We start from the raw sequence: 19,721 nt of genomic DNA, 5'->3' as shown, positions 1-19,721 counted from the left end.
CCCCTCTGAATATTTTCACTGATTCCCTGTCAGCAATACTATCCCGTCAAGAATACAAGAGCTTCCAGTCAGAGACTTTCCCTGTCTTGATAAACATTAATGTATACGCAGCTTGGTGTTTGAATTAGTCTTTGTTCCAGAGTTTCTGTATTGTGTTTCTGAGAAAGCTGTTATCACGCATCCTAATTAGGCAAAGAGAGAGAAAGCCAGATTCAGGACTTTCAAGCTGCTCCAAGAGGAAGGAATTGTTCAGAAAACATTATTTCACATTCAGTGAATACAGAATTGCCATTTCCGTATGGAGAAATAGTTCAAGACGTGCTACTGCAGGACTGAGTTCAGGAGAGCACATAAAGATTCCCTTTAGCACACACTTCAATTCTATTTAGTTACTAAAGCAGCACAAGTGCTCAACAGTTTCCTTTAATCAAGATCTCAGCAGTGAAGTCTGAGACTCTAATTTTGTTCATTGACCTCTTCCTCTGCACTCTCCTCCTCTTTATCTGTGGAACCAGCTGTAATCTGTCACCTGCTCTGGGATGCAGGTAGGATTTCTCACCCGCACCACATCTTTCTGGAGCACGTTTGTGCTATTGCATTGCCAGAACAACCTGTTGAATGATTTCCTGAATGATTGCCTTTGACTTTTTTGTTGTTTTCCACCTGCTTATGTCAAGACATTTGCATTTGATGCACATCACAGAACTGTGGAATTATAGAATGGTTTGGGTTGGAAGGGACCTTAAAGCCCATCTAGTTCCAATTCCCCTGCCATGGGCAGGCTGCTTAAAGACCCCATCCGACCTGGCCTTGAACACTTCCAGGGAGGGGCCATCCACAGCTTCCCTGGGCAACCTGTGCCAGTGCTTCACCACCTTCATCGTGAAGAATTTATCTCTAATATCTAATCTACATCTTCCCCTTTCCAATTTAAAGCCATTTCCCCTTATCCTATCACTCCAGGTCCTTGTAAAAAGTCCCTCCCCAGCTTTCTTATAGGTCCTCTTCAGGTACTGGAAGCTGCCCTAACGTTTTCCTGGAGCCTTCTCTTCTCCAGGCTGAACAACCCCAACTGTCACAGCCTGTCTTCATAGCAGAGGTGCTCCAGCCTTTGGATCATATTCATGGCCTCCTCTGGACCCATTCCATCAAATCCAAATGGTGGGAAGTGTCTTATTGTCATTGAAATGAAACTATTCTCCATTTCTATAGCGGATATGATAGCTGTTGATTAATTTCTTAATTGCTCCTGAAGAGTAGCTATCTTTTATCTTTTCCAGTGAGACTACAAACCATCTTGTGCAGATAAATAAGGAATTCTTGGGTCACTGCCAGGAGGTTGCACCCGTTTCCAACTAAACCGACAGACTGCTTGAGGGTGGTAACTTTACAAGGCTGTAGGAACAGAACAGTTTCAGCTTTAACTGGTTGTCTGGCTGCCAGGACACTACAGGAGGCTTTCACCCCCAGCACCTTATAACCTAGTGAGAAGAGATGGCTGACTGAACCATGGCCAATGTTCAGGCATTTATTGGTCTTTGTTCTTTGCTGGTCATCTCAGAAGCACAAATATGTCAAAATTTTGCTTTATCAATGCAATATTTCCACCTTTACTCACCTCACATAATCTATAAGAGTATTGTTTTTACAATTATAATCTCCAAAACTTTTATTAGAACTCTTGTTTTATTGATTTTTTAAAGAGAATTAAATTTTATGTGAGAATACTTTTAAAAAGTGACATCCACCATATGCCAAACAATCTTCTTCTAGGTTAAAAATCGTCTTTGCTTTTTATTTTTTTTAATTGTGCTCTTTTAATGAGGATGATAGCCTAGTAAAATGGAAAGAATGTTTATAGTCTTTTAATTGTTCATTGTTCATGTTTTCCTACTTTTGGATTTCTTTTATGTTAGACACTGAAAATGGACTTGTTGGTTTCACTTATGATTTGCAGCCCTGATTTGGAAATGTTTTATGCACTGTGAGTTGCTCCCAGCAGTTTCTGTCCATATGTGGCTGTTTCACAGGATCAGGTCCTCAGGGTAATTACTAAATCTCATGCAGGTGGCAAATCTTCAGGATTGGGTCTGAGGTATCACAAGTGAACATGAAATTACTCAAGAAAAAACATGAGCTTTTTTCTTAACTTTGGCATTCGAGCAAATATGTACAAAAACCTGACAGAAGCTGGGACAAATATGACCACGGAAGCAGATTCAGGGTTTGGATGTCTAAATGGTGGCACACAGTGAAAAATTCCCATGAACTTGCTGTGATGCAAGTCAAGGCTAACACACTGAGTCAAGTATTGCTGATTTATTATTTCAGAAGAGAATAGACTTCAAATACTAAGGCACTGATTGTTCTGGAATGGTATCTGGTTTGGAAACTGCAGCTGCAGCCTTTGGGCCAGACCCTCAGCTGCTCTGTGCGCGGAACTCCATTGACTGTGGGATTGGTCCCTCTATGTCCTGTGATTGCAAATTATGTTGTCAAGCCCTATTAACTGAACTAAATCCATGCCAACTCCTTTCTGTTTCTTAGTAACCAATAGTCATTGTAAGAAGGTTTCCACATGTGTGATGGCAAAGGCAAAGGCTGTTCCCAAGTGTTTCTCATGTAAGATACTTGAATGCTGTTTGCAGTGTCAGTAGGTGTTGGTGGCATCCTTTGGTGTTGGTTCTTTGTCTTCTTTTGGTTGGATTAGATGGGGAGATTGGTATCAAGAGCCATGGATAAACTTCAAGTCCTTTTACTATTTAGCTTGGTTTGTGAAATGTATCAAGTACAGATCCTTTCCTTATATAAAACTGTCTGTGTGAAAAAAAAACAGATTTTCATTAATCAACTAGAAAGAACTGGCCCTATTTCTTTTTTTTCCAACCTTAAATGTCACAGATGTGGTTCTGCCACCCTGCTGGGGCATGATGGTGGAACATTCAAAGTGCCTCTAGGAGGTGTAGCAGTTCAGATCTTGCCACCTGTCAGGCAGGTTGATCCAGCTGTAAATGGATTCCATTTCTCTTTTGGGGAGGAGGTCAGAAGCCTTTTTTGTGGTGCTAGACATCACATACACTTCTGTGCAGCTGGCTGTCTTCAGTAGGCCAACTGAATGCACTGTTTAGACTGAGCTTTACTTTTGACTGGCAGCATGCCCTGTACCTCTTTCTACAAAATAATTTTTCAGAAACAAATACAGACTTGTTCTGAAGTCCATCTCTGTCTCCCTGCCACTGTGCAAGGGGCCCAGAAATAGTGGACAGCTCTTTGGCTCTCAGCTGCTGGATAGCTGATTTATCACTAACTTCTGTCCATACTCCAAGGCTGTGCCTATAATGCTCGAAGACTTGCATTAAGAATGAGACCTGCATCTGTGTCTCTTGATTTTTCTCAGCCTTATCCAGATTTTCATTGCTACCCTTTGCTTGGGATCCAAAAGAAAGATAACAGATATCTGGGGTTTTTAATGGCAGAATATAATAAGGAGAGATATGCCAGTTGTTGTGACTGCCATTTTGGGAAATGAAGGTGGAAAACCAGGCTTTTTATTGTGCGCATTAGTTGTACAGCAAATATTTAAAAGAAAGAAAGGGTGTTTGAACAGTAGTTGTGTAGTGCTGGCCAGGACTCTTTTTTGTCAATTCAGCATACATATAAATTATGAGAAAACAGAGTCCTAGGGCTGACTCTGGGATGTCTTGTAGAGGTTTAAGCAGAACATGCAGTTTAGAAACCAGCTTCACAGTGACAGTAGGAGGCTTTGAATTCTATCCATGGCTCCACAGTGAAATTATTTTCTTCCAAATGCGCTATCCCATGGCTGGAAGTGGACAGGTGCCGATGCGGGAATTGCTCTCAAGCTAATAGCACATGAGAATCATTAAAGCTATTAGGAGAATGGACATGCACTGGACATATTTCCACTCCACTGCAACAACTAGCAGTCAGGAAAAAGTGCAGTGTGGGAAGTGTCATGGAAACTGAGATGCCTAGCTGCACTTACACCTAAAATATTAAGGAAGCTGAGCTGGCCGTGACCAGCAGCTAGGCAGAACACTCTGATTTCCTTGGCTTCTACTCCAAGATCTTCGTTCAAAGCTCTTTAGCAAGTTTGATAATGGGATAAGCACTGTTGACTTTCTCACACCTAATTTTCATGTGTGCACAGGAATAAGATATGAAGGTGCAGTGCCCAGAGATCAGTACTTCCAGCCATGGGATAATTTTTCCTTTACCTCAGCGTCCCTCTTTCATTGCCATATGAACCAGGAGAACAGTTTTGTAGTAGATCAGTGACATTCTGTATTTCACACTAAACTCTCTATTCTTTCTGGGAATAATAACAATGGATTTTCCTGTGTGAGCTGCTTTCCTCTTGGAAATCTCTCCAGCATTTAAATGAAGATACAGTAGCCACTGTTCACATATTAATCTCCTTGATGACAAAGCCACCTCTTTGTTCTGATGTCTCTCCTAATACGAGTTACACCATATAATTTGTATCTAGGATTTGCTTCAATCACGCTCTTACATTCCTGAGACACTGATGTAATGCAGATTATCCAGAAAGACTGGTGCATGCCAAAGTAACTGTTCCCAAGGTGGAGTATACTACGTACAGCACTATAAATTATCAAATAATGAAGTTCTCCTGTTGTACTTTCAAAGCCTCATCTTAACAGGCTGATTTATGGGTGAAATTACTACAAATACTGCCTGATAGTTGCCAAATCTCATCAGTCTTTACCCAGTTCCTCATTTAAAGCAGAACTTTAAGCCCAACCTTTCAAACCCTTGCATTGCAGACAATCATCCTAAGACCCAACAGATCTTTGAGAGTTCTTGACTGAGGGCCAACTCTGAGACTTCTTTTGGTCTTACTTAACTGATGCTTGATAATCTTTCTGGCAATCTGCAGTTACAGTTTGCTTAATAAAATGTGCCTGGAAAACAATGGAGGTGTTTTCTGGTGCAGTTTTCTAAAAGATCAGGAATATTCTGTGACCAGAAGCCTCACATTAGCTCTAAGAACCAGACTGGAGTGGTGGTAGTGATCTGAGTTTGTACCTGTGGCAAATTTGCATGAACGTTAAGTAGTCTGCAATAGGGTTTGACCACTAACTCGCACAATATTGCTGGAAATAGTGAATGAGAGTGTCGAGATGCTCCCAGTGGGACATGCCCAAAAATTGTGCTTTGTCTCTGAAAGGACTGGTTAGAGCCATACAACTGCAAAGTGGTTTGCAGTTTGTTAACAGAAGAGTGGAGGTCAGCAGACAGGTTTGTGCCATATGATTTCAGTGAGTTAGCACACTATGTTTCTTCTTATTCAGGAGCTGCGAATACAACCCCCAAAGCCATCAATCAGGATTAGAAATTACATAAAGAGAAAAATCTGGTGTAAGCCCAAACTAAACAGTCTCTAGAACTAATATGCTATTAATAGCTTACACTCCACTATTTACCATTGTAAAAAGTAACATAAAAGTCAACTTTTCCACGTGGTGTTTCTCTCATGGCACAGTGATGAAATGAGGGTGTATTTATGGCACTAGCTGAGCCTCAAGCACAGCTCCACAGCTTGCTCACCTCTAAAGCAGTGTGACACACTCCTGGCTGCTGCTGGTCAGGGGACAGATCCAAAGTTCACTGAAGTTACTGACTGGCTTTCCACTAAACTCAGTGTAATTTAGTATCCAACCTCTGCACGATTTAGCTCTGGGCATTTGTATCTGGCATGCGATTTAAAAAATAAATAAGTAAATAGTCCCACAGTATGTACATTAAATTACCTGAAACTTGGGCATGTTCCAAACTGGCTTCCTAACAGGGGTATCAGGTGTGTCATAGGGCTATTTCCCCATGATGGACTGTCATTAATCACATCTTTGCTGTGTGCTCATGTCTGGTGGTAATTGTTGGTTGGGTTTATATGCAGATGCATGGGGTGCGGTGAGGATTTCGTTTCTGAAGCACTCTGTTTTGTCTGTAATTTAGTATCTCAGCTGATGAAAAAACAACTCCTGGCAGTGTCTAAAATAATAAAATCTAATATGTTTTTGCTTTGATTTCATAACACATTTCAGTATTGCCTTAAAAGAATTGACCCTGGAAGTAATGGTTATTCACAGTGAAACCCACTCTGTAACAGCGGATGGGAGAGCCGCTGCTCTGGCTTCTGTACACAGACACGGCTTGCAGCTCTGCTTTCCCTCTTTCTGTTTTTCCTGCAAGAGATGACTGACTGTTCCTGAGATATCTGAGAAAGGGAGAAGTACGGAGGAATTAGTGCAAAAAGGACCAGCCATTCAGATATGGTGATCGAGGAAAGAGGGATTGTGTTTAGTCCCCATCAACTGTCCACCTGGTGCACCTTGTGAAAGCCAAGAACTCAGACCATATTCATAGCATAACAAAGGGGCTGGGGGCTCTCCTGGTTCAGATGGATAGTAATGAATCCACAGTCTGAGACCCAAAATCCCCATCTGTCTTACTACTTGTCATAGTAGTAAGAGAATCACTTAGACCTGAGATGCGTGAGGCTGTCAGCCTTTGAGGCTCCCCTTACCAGTGTAGCTGAAGCATGGCCATTAAGCTGCACTTGTCCCTAGAACAGCTCTCCAAACACTGCTGAATGCTAGAGGAGTCACTGCTCCTGCCAGCAATTCTCCAAACCACTGCTCTAGACTGCCCACAATTTCCATACAGGCAGAGCTGACACAGAACACTTTCACACAGCCATTTAAGGCAAAAAAAGGGGCAAGAAAACATACAGGATAAACTATTTAGCATCTCAAAGAAAGGGGAGAGCAATAACCCCAAAGAGATGCCAAGTTGTACACTGCAAAGTAAACTGCATGGCCAATTAGAATGAATCAAGTCGTAGTTGCAATGAGATTAGTGTCGTATCCAGGACCCTGATTCGGAGTCCAACGGAGCCAGTGGAAAAACTCTGCCTGGCTCCCAGACCTTTAAAATGGGCCCTAATATTGCTCAACTTTGTAGTTTAAAGGTACCGCTTCCACACCATGGAACAAGTCCCTAACTCCACATGGCTCCATGGTGGAGGCAAATGGGCTCCTTGTAGCTCCTGATTATTCTGATCGTTCTGTTAGTTGGAAGTTGCATAGTTGTGTCGTATTGCCAGTTGCTGGAAACATGAAAAGACCAAGAGAGTTTCAAAAAGATAAAAACCAAGAGAATTCTATAAAAAATTATGAGGTACAGTGAAAAGTTCCTCACTGCCTCACATGCTCAGGAGGTGGAATTTGGTATGCGCATACTGGCAGTGTTTAGAGGTGACTGGTGGCCAGTTCTTGAGAAACTTTCAGCTCTGCTCTTGCATTAAAGCTGAGCTGTGGGATTCTATTCAGCAGCCCGATGCAAGGGGGTCAGTACTGTTATAGCCTCCAGAGTTTTTCTGTAAAGCTGAAGTGTGATTGAAAACAAATACTGCCTCCCCCCGCAGCTGTCCCTCTAATTCCTCCTGTTTAATTTTAGCATCATCAAAATGTTTTTTGGAAGCGAGTCCTCTCTGATGCCAATCACAGCCTTGAGCAGAATTTTTGGGGGAGGGAAAAATAGGAGCATCTATTGGGAACTTCATTTCAAATCACAGGTGTTTGTTCCACGATATGTAGTGTTGCTCCTGACAAGGGACAGTTTGCATCAGCTCAGGAACAGCTCTCACGCACCCCCGTCTGTACTGCATGAGGGGCAAGGGTGAATCAAAGGGGTCAAATCTATTTAGGCCCAAGCACAAGCCTCAAGTCACAATTAAGCAGCACACTTGCATTTCTCTCCATCTTCTCAGGCTGAACCATGAGTCATAACCATGCATGTCACAGCAGTGAAACTTGGCTGCCAGCGCAGGGATCTCATTTGAAGTTCCCTGACCTGGACAAGGAGTTGGTTTGTTCATGGTGAGATACTGAAGGACTGATACCTCGGACTGGCTGGCCTGCTCTCATCCCTCTGCTCTTTTGTTGACACAGGTTACATTGAAGCAGCTGTGATCCCTGCAGGTGCCCGGCGGATCAGAGTCGTTGAGGATAAACCTGCGCACAGTTTTCTGGGTAAAAAAGACAAAAGGAATTAATGTTTTGATTCTAAATTCAGTTCTGTTTTCTGTCAAAATGACCCTTCTCTAAGGGTCAATTAAACCTGCCTGTAAGATGGCAGGTTTCTTGTTGCCAAGAAGTGGCTGTTGATTTTGCTCTTGTTGCAAACTCTTTTTGCTTTCATGTCTTGTTTTCATGATGTTTTCTTGGTGTGATAGTATGTGATGCATTCAGGCCCTGTGCAACCTGAAAGGGCTAGAGAATACTTTTATACAGGCAGAACAGTTCCTGAACAGAACTTGGCACTGGGTTGAACGTAGGCAGGGCAGGGCAACTGGTAGCCTTCAATAGCCTAAACATGAGGTTGCCTGTGCCATTTCCTGCAACAGCAGGTTCTCACCGATGCTGAACCCAAGACCTGATCCTGCACTCAGGGATGGGCTAGCTGCAGCCTCTAGTCCACTTGCTTCTATTTTCTCAGCCCAAATAATTTTTTTATTCCTCTTCTTATTTCTACTTCTGCATTCCTTTTGAGGGGAACAGACTTCCTCTCATCTTTTCCCTGTTGGAAACAAAGTTTCAGGCATGGGTGAGGGGTCAGATTGGTATGTGAGGTTGTTGTTCAGTTACTAATCACTTTGATTAAATACTGGAAGGGTGTTTGTAAAATGCAAACAATCAACTACAACACATCTGTCGGTCTAGTCTTCTGCCGCTTCTCTCTGATGTTAGGGATGTTTCTTTTTGTGTCGTTACTGTGCAATACATGAAGAGTTTTATCTCCCATCTACTTCTAGGGAGACCAAGTCACAGAAATGCCAATGCCCCATTGCTCTGCATCACACAGAAACCCTGTGGCAGAGCAGGGAGTTGAAGGAAAGTTGTCCAAGGCCCAAAAGAACAGCCAGCACATTGAAACATCAATTGCACACTCAGATCTGCATGGCCACGTGTAAATGGGGGAATTCTTCTGTCTCTCAAGTTCTTTACACTATGGAGCTATGTGTGGGAAAACAAAAGCATAAGAGAAAATCCCAAACTTCCTCCTTTGTTCAGTGAGTTTTTGCAGCTTATAGGTCCCTGCAGTGTCAAACCTAAGCTCTTCTTGCTGTTCATGAAATCATTAACTCATGATTTTTGTCCTTCTCTGTCCGACAGTGTTCCAGCCCTTCCACATGCTGATATTTTCATTGCAGTGGTTGGAACAGATGCATGTTCCAGCTGTCCCTTAGCCTGGGAAGTATTAGGTGCTGTTTTTACTTGTGCATGTTCTGTTTCTCTCCAAGTGAGCTTCTCAGAGTGGAGACGCTGCAAGGTTTTCAGATAGAAAAGCACTGTGAAAGACAAAATTTCTTCCAGGGATATATCAAGCCTGTGGTAAGAACTCTGAGAGGATTAGGAAGCTTGTTGCTCTCTGTTTTGTGGAAGAGGAAGCTGAGGTGTTGCAGGGAGTTAGTAGCAAAGCACAGACTAGGAACCTTGCTTTCTGATTTCCATGTCTTTTTCTTATAGCCCTCCATCTCCATTGCCAAAAGGAGACATCAACATCCAGTACTTAGATGTAGGATGCCACTGAAAACATTTACATAGTGACTGTGTCTTAGGATTTCAGGTCTAGTGCCATTGGTTTTCTGTCTTGAGATGCTACCAAAGCTGGTAGTATCACTGCTTTTGTTGCCTGTCTTTCATTCTAGATTTGGGGGCAGGGGGAAAGAGGGCAAATCTTGTCCTTCAGTTGCCCTTAGGCCACAAGTGCTGGCTTGTGTGCCACTTCTTGGTATGAAGCACGTATCACTACTGCTAGTATTTCCACTAACACTGCAGCCAGGCATGCTGGGAGAGGATTACGCCTACACATAAGATGTTTGACATAGCAAAGCACTGGTGGAACAATGAGAGCCAGTGTTTCTTTGAGTTTTGCAAATACTCTGCCTTCTGGAAGCCAGCCTTTTTATTTGTCTTGGTGGGATTTGCACAGAGTATTTATTTGGGGCTTGGGCTTTGGCAGATAGCTGCAGGACTGAGATTCTTACGTGGAGCTAGTGGTTGTCCTTCATGGTGACCACATAACCTTGACTAAAGCAGGTATTTCCACACTGGATGGTGAAGAGTAGGATTGTGTATATTTGAGAGCAGGACTTGGCCCTGCGTGCATCACATAAAGATAGATAAAAGTTCTTCTATGGTTCTTAGACCAAAAATTGAATCAAATAAGTGGTAATCTGGCTATTTTAAAGTTTCTGGATGCTTTCAGCTCTTTGGTTCATGGTCAGGAGCTAGGGGGACCTCTCTAAGCTTTCCAGGGTTTTCTCTTTCCAGGAGCACTGGACACAAAGGAAAGATACCCCATGTCTTGCTAGCCTAAGCAGAAGAATAGCAGCAAGAGTGTTCCAATAGGACAAAAAAGATGTTCCAGGGAACAAAAATCCAATCACTCTGAAAGATATAATGCATTATAAATACAGGTCTGAGTATGGAAGGACTTTCTATTTCAATTACACTGACAAAGTTGAGTCCAATCAAGTCCTATTTCCGCTCCAAACTGGGTACAGCACTTTGGAAACAAGCCCAGTGTAATTTGGAATCATTATTCCCTGTGCTGGGAGCAGTGCCTGAAGAATTTCCTTCCACCTACAGCAACCCACGCTGGCTGCCTTGGCTGGCTGTAACACTTAGAAACCACCTTGAAGAGGAAATGCCTTGGCAGTTTGTGTCCACAGGCTGGGAAGCAAACTGGAGGGACCCAAGGTGGAAATAAAGATCTGACTAGAAGCCACATTTCAAAGTAGATTGGTCAGTTCTTGTCTTCCAACCAACAATAAAAAAGAAGCTACGAGTTGTTGCTGGGGTTCCTTTTTCTTTTACTCTCTACTGTACAATTTCGAGCCAGGAAAAGCTTAGAGATGTAACAGTGGATTCTTGCTGCTGCCTAAATGCATCCACAGTGGAGATAAGAGAAAGAGCTGTGCTTCTCTCTACTAGTTGAGGTATAGTGTCCCAGGAGAACTGGAGCCTGGTGTCCAAAGCAAAATAAATCCTGTGGACACTAGCTTAAATCAGTGAGGACTGTTTGGCAAAAAGGATGCACAGCTGCTTTCCTGTCTGGGCTTTTCCTCCATAGTCAGACAAATTTTGTCAGAGGAGACTGCATATACCCTGGAATCCAATAGTATCTGATGTAGGCATGTGTCCAGCTCATGGACTCTGAAAGCAATGGTGTGGCTGTGCCAGGCTGTTCTTCGCCTGGTGATGATTTTTATTTGTGGCCTGGTGTCTGTCAAACCCAGGGGTAGATCATATCTCACCTGCTTCTGCCTTTGAGAGCAAGGAAGGCATCAGCAAGAATCCTGCCCATAAGCTCTGCTTATTTCTGATAGTAGAGCTTTATAATGCCTGTACAGTTTTTTTTAACTCTCAAAACCATATCTGGAGTAATTCAGAACAGTGGAAAGGCCACTCTAAATTGTGTCTGTAGGTAATGTTTGCAGATTGCAATATTCTCCCCTCCAGGATTAAGCACAAGGGGGCATTAAGCTGATCTGCCAAGTTCACATTCTGTCTGCTGACCGTTCTCTGCTCTGTAACTTGATTTCTCTTTGTAATTATGACACCTAAATGTTAGCTTGTTCAGCATTTGCATTATAGAGCACATACCGACTCAGAACAGTTTTCTTTTGAGCTTGCAAATCTTCACCTGTCTATCAACACTGAGATTTGATTCATCTTTTTCTCACACAAAGTTTCAAATGCTGGTTCTGCTTGGAAACTGAAAATCCCAGAGTTGTCTTGCTACATTTGGAGGTAGACTTTAGAGGGAAATGATCTATGAATTTTATGTTATGCTTGAAGATCAGAATAGGTTTCATTATATACTCAGAATAGGTTTCATTATGTACTACCTGAATGAGAATCTTTGAACCCAGCTGCTGCCAGACTCTGTCAGTCTCAGGATCAACAGTCTACATAAAAATGTACTGATCTTGCCTTGCAAATCAGACTTTGGTTTACAGCCACTGGTGCTCTCAGGCTGTTTCACCCCAAGTACCAGTTTTAGTAGCTGTAAGGGTATAACATTACAAGTGTGTAAGCATCTCACCAGAATTATCTTTAGGTCATACAGCTGCTTTGTGGTGTTAGATTCTTTCATCCTGTCTGCCAGTTTGGTGAATGTGTCCAAATTTATCGTGCCATCCATTTTCTTGAGATTAATATCTAATTAGTTAGATTTGAGAATAATCCTTAAAGTGATCTAAGTGTTTATTTCCAACATAACAAACTTTGCAGGTGTGTTCATTTTACATACATGCCTACATGTTACCCATGTAACCTTTGATTTAGATTATTCCAAGAGGGATTAGGGCCATAACTGATGGTTCTCTAATTATGCTCTTTTTACAATCTGTACTCCACTCAGCTTGGCTGAGGAAAATGGTCCAGTAAGTTTTGCACTTTCCTAGGCAATCTCTTCTACATTGTAGTTCTTGCCTGTTTGCACAATCCTGTAGTTTTTGGTATTACTTTTAAATCCAAATTAAATCTCTCTTCACTAAAAATCAAAGAAAAACATTTCAGTTGTGCAAGCTTTCCTTCGCAAAAGCAGAGCTGTATAGACAACTGAATTCAACAGTACGAGTTTATGCAGAATTTGGACATTCTCCAGAAGTAGGAAGAACTGAAAAAGAGTTCTACCATGTAGTCCTAAAGTAGTAGTATTTTTTCAAGTACAGTGGGTCGTTATCTTTCCTTCATTTTATTTCCTTTTTAACTCCTTCTGCACACTCTTTTCTCTTGCATTTAAATGTTCGGGCATGTTCTCTGTACAGAGAACACCTCAAACCTTTGACACTAGAGAACATTGTTTATTCAGAAAGCAGAACATAATTTTAGGTAGTAAAATCTTAGCAAGAAAAATTTATATGATGTTATTGTATCTTAATAGCAATGTTAATACAATTAGAAATGCATTCAGCTGAAATACAGAACATGCCCAAGTTAGAGACATTACGATGAGTCAGGTAAAATTATACTTTTGTATTTTTCATTTAAACTCGCATCTGTTACCAGACTATTGTATCTTGTACTTCAGTTGGGCTGAGACAGAGGCTCAACAGTTTGTATTGTAATTACAAAATCGCTTACATTTCATTCCATGGTGTTTGATTCATTCCAGCTTTAAAAGATTCCAGTAAGAGATCCATTAACAGCGACTGGAAAATTGAGCTTCCTGGTGAGTTTCAGATCGCAGGCACTACTGTCCGGTACGTGCGAAGGGGTCTGTGGGAGAAAATCTCTGCCAAAGGACCAACTAAAATACCACTGCACTTGATGGTAACTTTATATCCTTTCTTTGTGTTTCTTAAGTGATGCAACATAAAGGTTTTATATCCTAGCTGAAAGTTAAATTTTGGTTGTTTGCTTCCATCACCAGAGTTTTTTAAAGGTATACGGTAGTGCTTCTGTTTGCAGCATTCTTTTGCAGCCTTGCAAGGGCTGGAGAAACCCAGCTCCCTGCCCAAAAATAAATGATGCTCTATTCTGGAAGGACATGCAGCATCCCAATAGGATTGTGTCCAGCAGAGGATAACCCTGTAATGGTTTGCAGACAATGTGACAGGTCCACTCTAGGGGACATAGGTCGCCAGGGGCCTTCTTTATTTATTTCATGGACATACTTGCTCACATACATGAAAGGGTATTTTCCAGATTATCTTCTCAGCTGATGTCAGAATGTACTCTGTATTGTAATACACTGTTGCTTTAACAGAAGCGATGCAGATTTGCGATGTACAGGTGATACATTTGAATTTGACCTTTTATAGTAACTTAGTTGCACACAGAACAGTTCTGTGCTTTCTTTATATTGCTTTTTTTTTTTAATTTTATATACTTTACAGTGTTCTGAAAGTTTTTCCTAATCTACGACGTAGTCCTTCTGTTAACCAGGCGTGTCATGACTCATGGGCCAGTCCCTTAATGTAGTGGTAAACTTAATGTCTCTCTAAGACAGCTGTAATAGTGGGTGTCTTATATAGGAGTTACTAGTTGAAAGTCTGCCGGAAGCTTTACAGTTTCTATAGTGAGGTTTGCATACAAACATAGATTATTTCAATGTATGCATTGTTTCCTATCATTTTTTTTATCCAACTACATTTTTCTGTGTACTGTTTCTTTTCCTTGTGACTTTTTGCCATGTTTGTTCACAGCAGGCTGTATGTAAGCACTGCTAAAAATCTGGTAATTTGCTTGAATTTTTCACACACACACACAAAATAATAGTAAATCTTCACTTTGCCAGTATTTTCCCTGTGTCAAAATATGCTGCATAGGAACATGAGGTGTTTCATCTTTGTTTTATCACACAGATGAGTGAGTTTACTAGGTTCACATACAGACCAGCATAAAGATGGATTAAAAGAGGTTACTACTGAAATAGTCACTGGTGCAGGTTTGGGCACACCAGCACCTTTCTGACTCAATCATGTAATTCAGGGTCTGCCCACACAGGGGGAGCGTATACAGGAGCCATCTTCATCATCAGAAAACTCAGCTTCTTGCTTGACTTTAGCCTTAATGCAAGTCTTCCCTCCTGAAACCAGGACTCTGATAAAGTGTTTTATACTGCCAAGGTCTTCCTAGCCTTACGTAAGAAAAAGGAGCTGCACGGGTACTGTTTGTGAAGATGCTGTGCAGGGTTCCTTTGCCAGCTCTTGGAACCTTCCAGGGCATTCCTTGATTGAGGTGTACTTCAGTAAAACTCAGTACCAGCATTTTGCAAACATCAGCATCAGTAAATCTCATTTCCCCTTCATTAGGGAGTAAGCAATTAGCATAGGAAACTAGTGATTGTGAGGTTCTCCATGAGTATCCTTTTCAAATACAGACTGGCATTTTCAGCAGATACAAGCAGAGGAAATTATCATTCTTCACCTTTGCCCCAGAAATTATTAAAAAGGAAGAAAGTAAAAGCTACCAGACAATTAAATAAAACCTGTGGCTTAAAATCACTGCCAGTAATAAACAAAGCATACATGACGTCTTTTCTTCAAATCAGATATTATTTTCCTTGATACAGGGTAGTGGGTTTCATTCTTTCAACGCAAGAAAGGCAGGATGGTTACCAGTTCCCTCTAAATAGAAAACTGTTGTTCAAACAGTGGTGGAATACACTGGACTGACAAAGAGCCAGAAGCTTCAGTCAATCCACTGTGACCTGCATTTGAAACCAATTATACACACATACACACACCCCAATTATATATGGCTACGAAATTGCATGAAATTGGTTACATATGGGCCTTTAGATTCACTAGTCTTGCACTCATATTGAGATAATAAGGATTTCTTTTTAGGAACTGCTTTTTAATACGTGAGGCATTTCTCCAAGTGCATTGCTGTAAGTATATTTCTTGGAGAAATTAATGTTTGTGTAACTAGCTCTGTGCTAGACCTCCTCTTGGCAGCAGAGGACAACCAAACACTCCCAGAGCATAGAGATGCTTTGGACAAGACTGATTGATCAATTCTGTAGAACAAGCTGTTTGTATCTCATGCACTTAAATAAAGCCAGAGCATGACCTGAGTTCTCTGCCTGCCTGGTATTCCCAGTTGTGTTTTGAAAAAAACCCTTTGAAACTGTAATCCCAGCTGACTAGTTTCAACCTTGAGATTCAGTTCTGGTAGTAAGGCTCCCTCTGACACAGAAGCAAAATCATAACTTTGTTCCCCATATCTTCTGGAAGATGATTCTGGGGGAGCTGAGTTTGTGTAGCTCCACAGTGTTCACTGGACAGACCAGAATGCCGGTGGCTGCAAGCTGGACCCTTTCTTTCAGCATACACAGTTACTTTTTTGGTAAAACGAGCTTGTGACAGCTTTAATGAGATTATTGGCTAACCAAGAATGTGTTCTCCAAATCTGAATGGAAAATAATTGTTGGGCGAAAATAGCATTTGCAAATTGGCTTTTTTAAATTGGGGAGCTGCTTGCTTAACTTACGATAGCCCTGCGTAAAATATCTTGTTTGATAAGGTGCTGCTCCTATTTCAGCAGGTGACAAGAACCAGTAAAATTCACCTGTTTAATGCTGCTGAGATTATAAGTAAGTCTAAAGCCACAGTTATCAGCATTACAGTAGTACTTGTGTTGCAGTTATGGATTGTGTGGTGACTCAGATTCCAGAGACATCATACTCCATTGGGTATCTCCTAGTCACTTCCAACTCAAGCCAGTGAAAGTGGGAGCCAAATAAAACCCAACATGTAAATCAAAACAGGACAAGAACTGCCATCTGCCTATGGTGAAAAAATAAGCATTTTCCTCTGTTCCTCTGTCTTTGTTAATAGTGAATTTTGGAGTAATAACACTAGAGACATCATTTGTTGCTCCATGGGAAATAATCAGCCTGCTGCTGGAAGCAGGTTTCACCTTCCTCTAGCAGGGTATGAAAAGAGATACGTTGCCAGCAGCTAAAAGATATGGCTCTTCCTTGTCATCCTCAGTTTTCTGAGACAATAAAATCCTGCTGTTGCAGCTTGTGAGCAGAAATAGTCACGCTTACTTCAGGTGCCACATTTCTCAGGAGACACATGATATTTTTTTGCATTAGTTGGTTTTGCTTTGAGAAAGATCTCCTTGTTCCTTCACGTGTATTAATAAACATTTCTGCCTTCAAACTATGGATGCTGCAGTCCAGCTCAATGCAACAGTAAATGCTGTTTTAAATATTCACAAAGCATGAGCAGTTCTTGCTCATGTCAGGTAATGTCAGGTTTCTAGATAAAGATTTGATTGCCCTCACAAGGCATATTTAGAGATACTGGCCCGAGGCAGCATTTCCAGCATTGCTGCCTCTGCAGTCTGTTGCTTTCCCAGCACACACTGTGTTCTAACAGCCTTTCTTTTCCTGATGAACCAGGTGCTGTTATTTCATGACCAGAATTATGGAATTCATTACGAATACACCATTCCTGTAAACTATACTGCTGAAAACAAGAGCGAGCCAGAAAAGCACCAGGATTCTCTGTACATCTGGACGCACAGCGGATGGGAAGGGTGCAGCGTGCAGTGTGGAGGAGGTAAGGCCATGTGGAAGCTTGTGGGACTTGCTGTTCAGTGTTTGCAGACACCAGGCATTAGAGAGGTGCCTGCCGAAGACAGCGTTGCCAAAGCATGAAGGAAACATCTCCATGGAAATGGATGTTGCCATAATGAATTCAAATGAGAGCTCATTCTCACCAGCTCTCCCAGCTATCATCCACATCCCCACAGTTAATTTTCACCCAGTGTTTTGGCAGGGACACTGCTTTGTCGGCTCATTACCGGAGGCTGGAACTGCACCTGGATTAGTGCTCTACGGATGGTTCAAGGCGCTTGTGCAGCCCCATATCTCAAGCCTCCGTCACATTCTTGGAGCAGAGTTTTCACAGGTGTTCAGGCACGTTCTGTGAAAGACACTTCCTTCCCCAGGGGTGACGCAGGGGCAGTGCTGCTGTGACAACTCCTGGAGATTGAGTCAGGTGCTCTTAATGTGGAGTGGACTCTCTGGGAGCACAGGAGCACATGCAGTTTTCAGATGATCCCTAGGATGTGCTGAGACAGATTTGCTGAGAGCCTGGGGGAAATTGATACCTGTGAAGCCAGATACTGGTTTGTCAGCCACTGGCCACTGAATTTTCAGTGCTGGGAGAAGTGGGTCTTTTCTCTGAGGAAAATGGATCATTTCCATGTGTTCTGGACAGTCTTTCTTCACCAGCAGGCCCAATTATTTATCATATTATATGACATAAAGAAAGAGTTCTCGTCTTCACATTTGCAGGCTCACTGTCCTCAGTGTAGTGAATTCTTGGTTTTATTTTTTTTCTGTAAATAGAACTTATTTTGAAACAGACACTTTTCCTCACCTTTTCAAATAATGTGATATCAAAGAGCCATTAAACTCTCACATGAATGAGTAGGAAATTTTTTGTGGCTCTTGATTTGTGCCGCAAGCCTTGCCATGTATTTGAATCAAATCAGTACCTGGCAACATGGCTCCCACTAGTAGGAGCTTGGATGGCAATTGTTTTTGCTTTTACTACTTACTGACACTGGGATGGGCCATTCCCTTTCCTGACAGACTTTTTTATTAACAGAATTCGAGTTTGTTTTTTTTTATCTTCTGCAGAACATGAATAAACTCAAGTTGATGCAGATTCAAGGTTACAGAGAAGAGCTGAGAAACCAAAATAATTAGCAGTAAGGCAAAGTCACATGATGCAGGGATGGCATTTTCTGTGTCACATGTGGTCATTGTCATGCTGCTCCGTGGCACAGCTTCCCTAGTGTCACACAGTGGAAGGGTGAACCCTGAGGGCCACGCTGCTGTGTCTCAATAAAACTGATGATGCACAGACAGTTTATGTGAGAAATGCAGACTGCTTCTGATATGTCTCATGCTGGTGGGGCTTTGGAAGTAGTATATCTGGAGGACCAGAAGATCAGCTCTTTGTGAAATATGAACAAGCCCAGTTTATCAGTCCTAAACCCTGGTGACTTCTTTCCAGCCTGACCCTTCCTGAATGGAGATCAGCAAGAGGCAACTGTCCTGTCATTACCAGTCACTGAGGGGTGGGTGGTTGCATGGCTTCAGCTTTCACAGCTGGAGCATCTGTCCTAGGTGATTACAGGGCACAGCTGCCTGGGGAGGAGGAACCAAAAATGAAAGCAAATTGTTTTCAAGGTTGTTTCCATGTTAAACACTAGAAAGAGAAAGCCCGACATGCTGTTCTTGTGGAGCACTCGATTTCAGAATTATTGGGGAAAGATTTGTGGGTTTTCTGGAAAAAAAAAGACACCCCGGACTAGTATAAAGGTAAGACAGAAGCAGGAAATGAGACTGCAGAGGTGGTGGGTCTGTGCCCATTCTGTCTTGTGGAGAGAGTAGGGAGCTCCTGGGTGTCAAATTTCAGTAAACATGTTGACAGGGTTTTGTTCTTAGCCACTGATTTCCTTTTTCAGAGTTTTGTTGTTTGGGGTTTTTTTGTCTGGTAGGTGAACGGAAAACTATTGTGTCCTGTACTCGAATTATTAACAAGACCATGACACTGGTGAATGACAGTGACTGCCAACGAGTGAATCGCCCAGAGCCCCAGGTCAGGAAATGTAACACACACCCCTGCCAATCACGGTAAGGAGTTAAAAAATATAAGCCCAATATCCTTCCTTCACAAATCACCCGTTTCCAAGGCTTTCATCTGGCGAACATGGTGAAAATGTCTAAAAGTATTGGGGCACATTGTTAGCCATAGGAACTAGCTGTAATTTTCATTTCCTTTTGTTGAACAGGTCAGAGTTTCAGTACCTCAGAGACCATTTAATTTGTGACCAGTAAGGATTTTACTCCCTTGGCTGCCTCCTGGGTGACAGAGGAACTTGTAGTATAAAGCTAAACAAGAGTGCAGAGATTGTGTATCTAGCCTTTTATTTTCTCAATCTACACAGAGCAGGGTCTGATTTATCATCAAGGAGTGTTACAAAAGAACTCACAAACAACCCTCAGCCCTTAAGCTGCTACAGCTGACGTGCTGTGTTGCATGCCTGATCCGTATTAGCATGGTATGGACTGGAATCTCTAGGCAAGAAGTATCTTTTCTTGATGTGAAGTTTGTACAGTGTCTAGCA

General features: G+C 42.0%; 2 protein-coding genes across 2 annotated transcripts in view; both read left to right on the top strand.

Moving 5' to 3' along the window:
* Positions 1-19,721, top strand: part of LYSMD4 (LysM domain containing 4) — a 106,201-nt gene that overhangs the window by 20,434 nt on the left and 66,046 nt on the right. The window lies entirely within an intron of this gene.
* Positions 1-19,721, top strand: part of ADAMTS17 (ADAM metallopeptidase with thrombospondin type 1 motif 17) — a 173,220-nt gene that overhangs the window by 115,916 nt on the left and 37,583 nt on the right. The window contains exons 16-19 of the mRNA XM_069867039.1: positions 7,998-8,078; positions 13,234-13,391; positions 16,978-17,137; positions 19,092-19,227. Of these exons, the coding sequence (XP_069723140.1) occupies positions 7,998-8,078; positions 13,234-13,391; positions 16,978-17,137; positions 19,092-19,227 (535 nt within the window). The remainder of the gene's footprint in view (positions 1-7,997; positions 8,079-13,233; positions 13,392-16,977; positions 17,138-19,091; positions 19,228-19,721) is intronic.

Source organism: Phaenicophaeus curvirostris, chromosome 12 (genome assembly GCF_032191515.1).
Source record: "Phaenicophaeus curvirostris isolate KB17595 chromosome 12, BPBGC_Pcur_1.0, whole genome shotgun sequence".
Taxonomy (NCBI): Eukaryota; Metazoa; Chordata; class Aves; order Cuculiformes; family Cuculidae; genus Phaenicophaeus; species Phaenicophaeus curvirostris.
The sequence above is the reverse complement of the archived record's forward strand: the minus strand, read 5'-3'. Positions and strand labels throughout refer to the sequence as shown.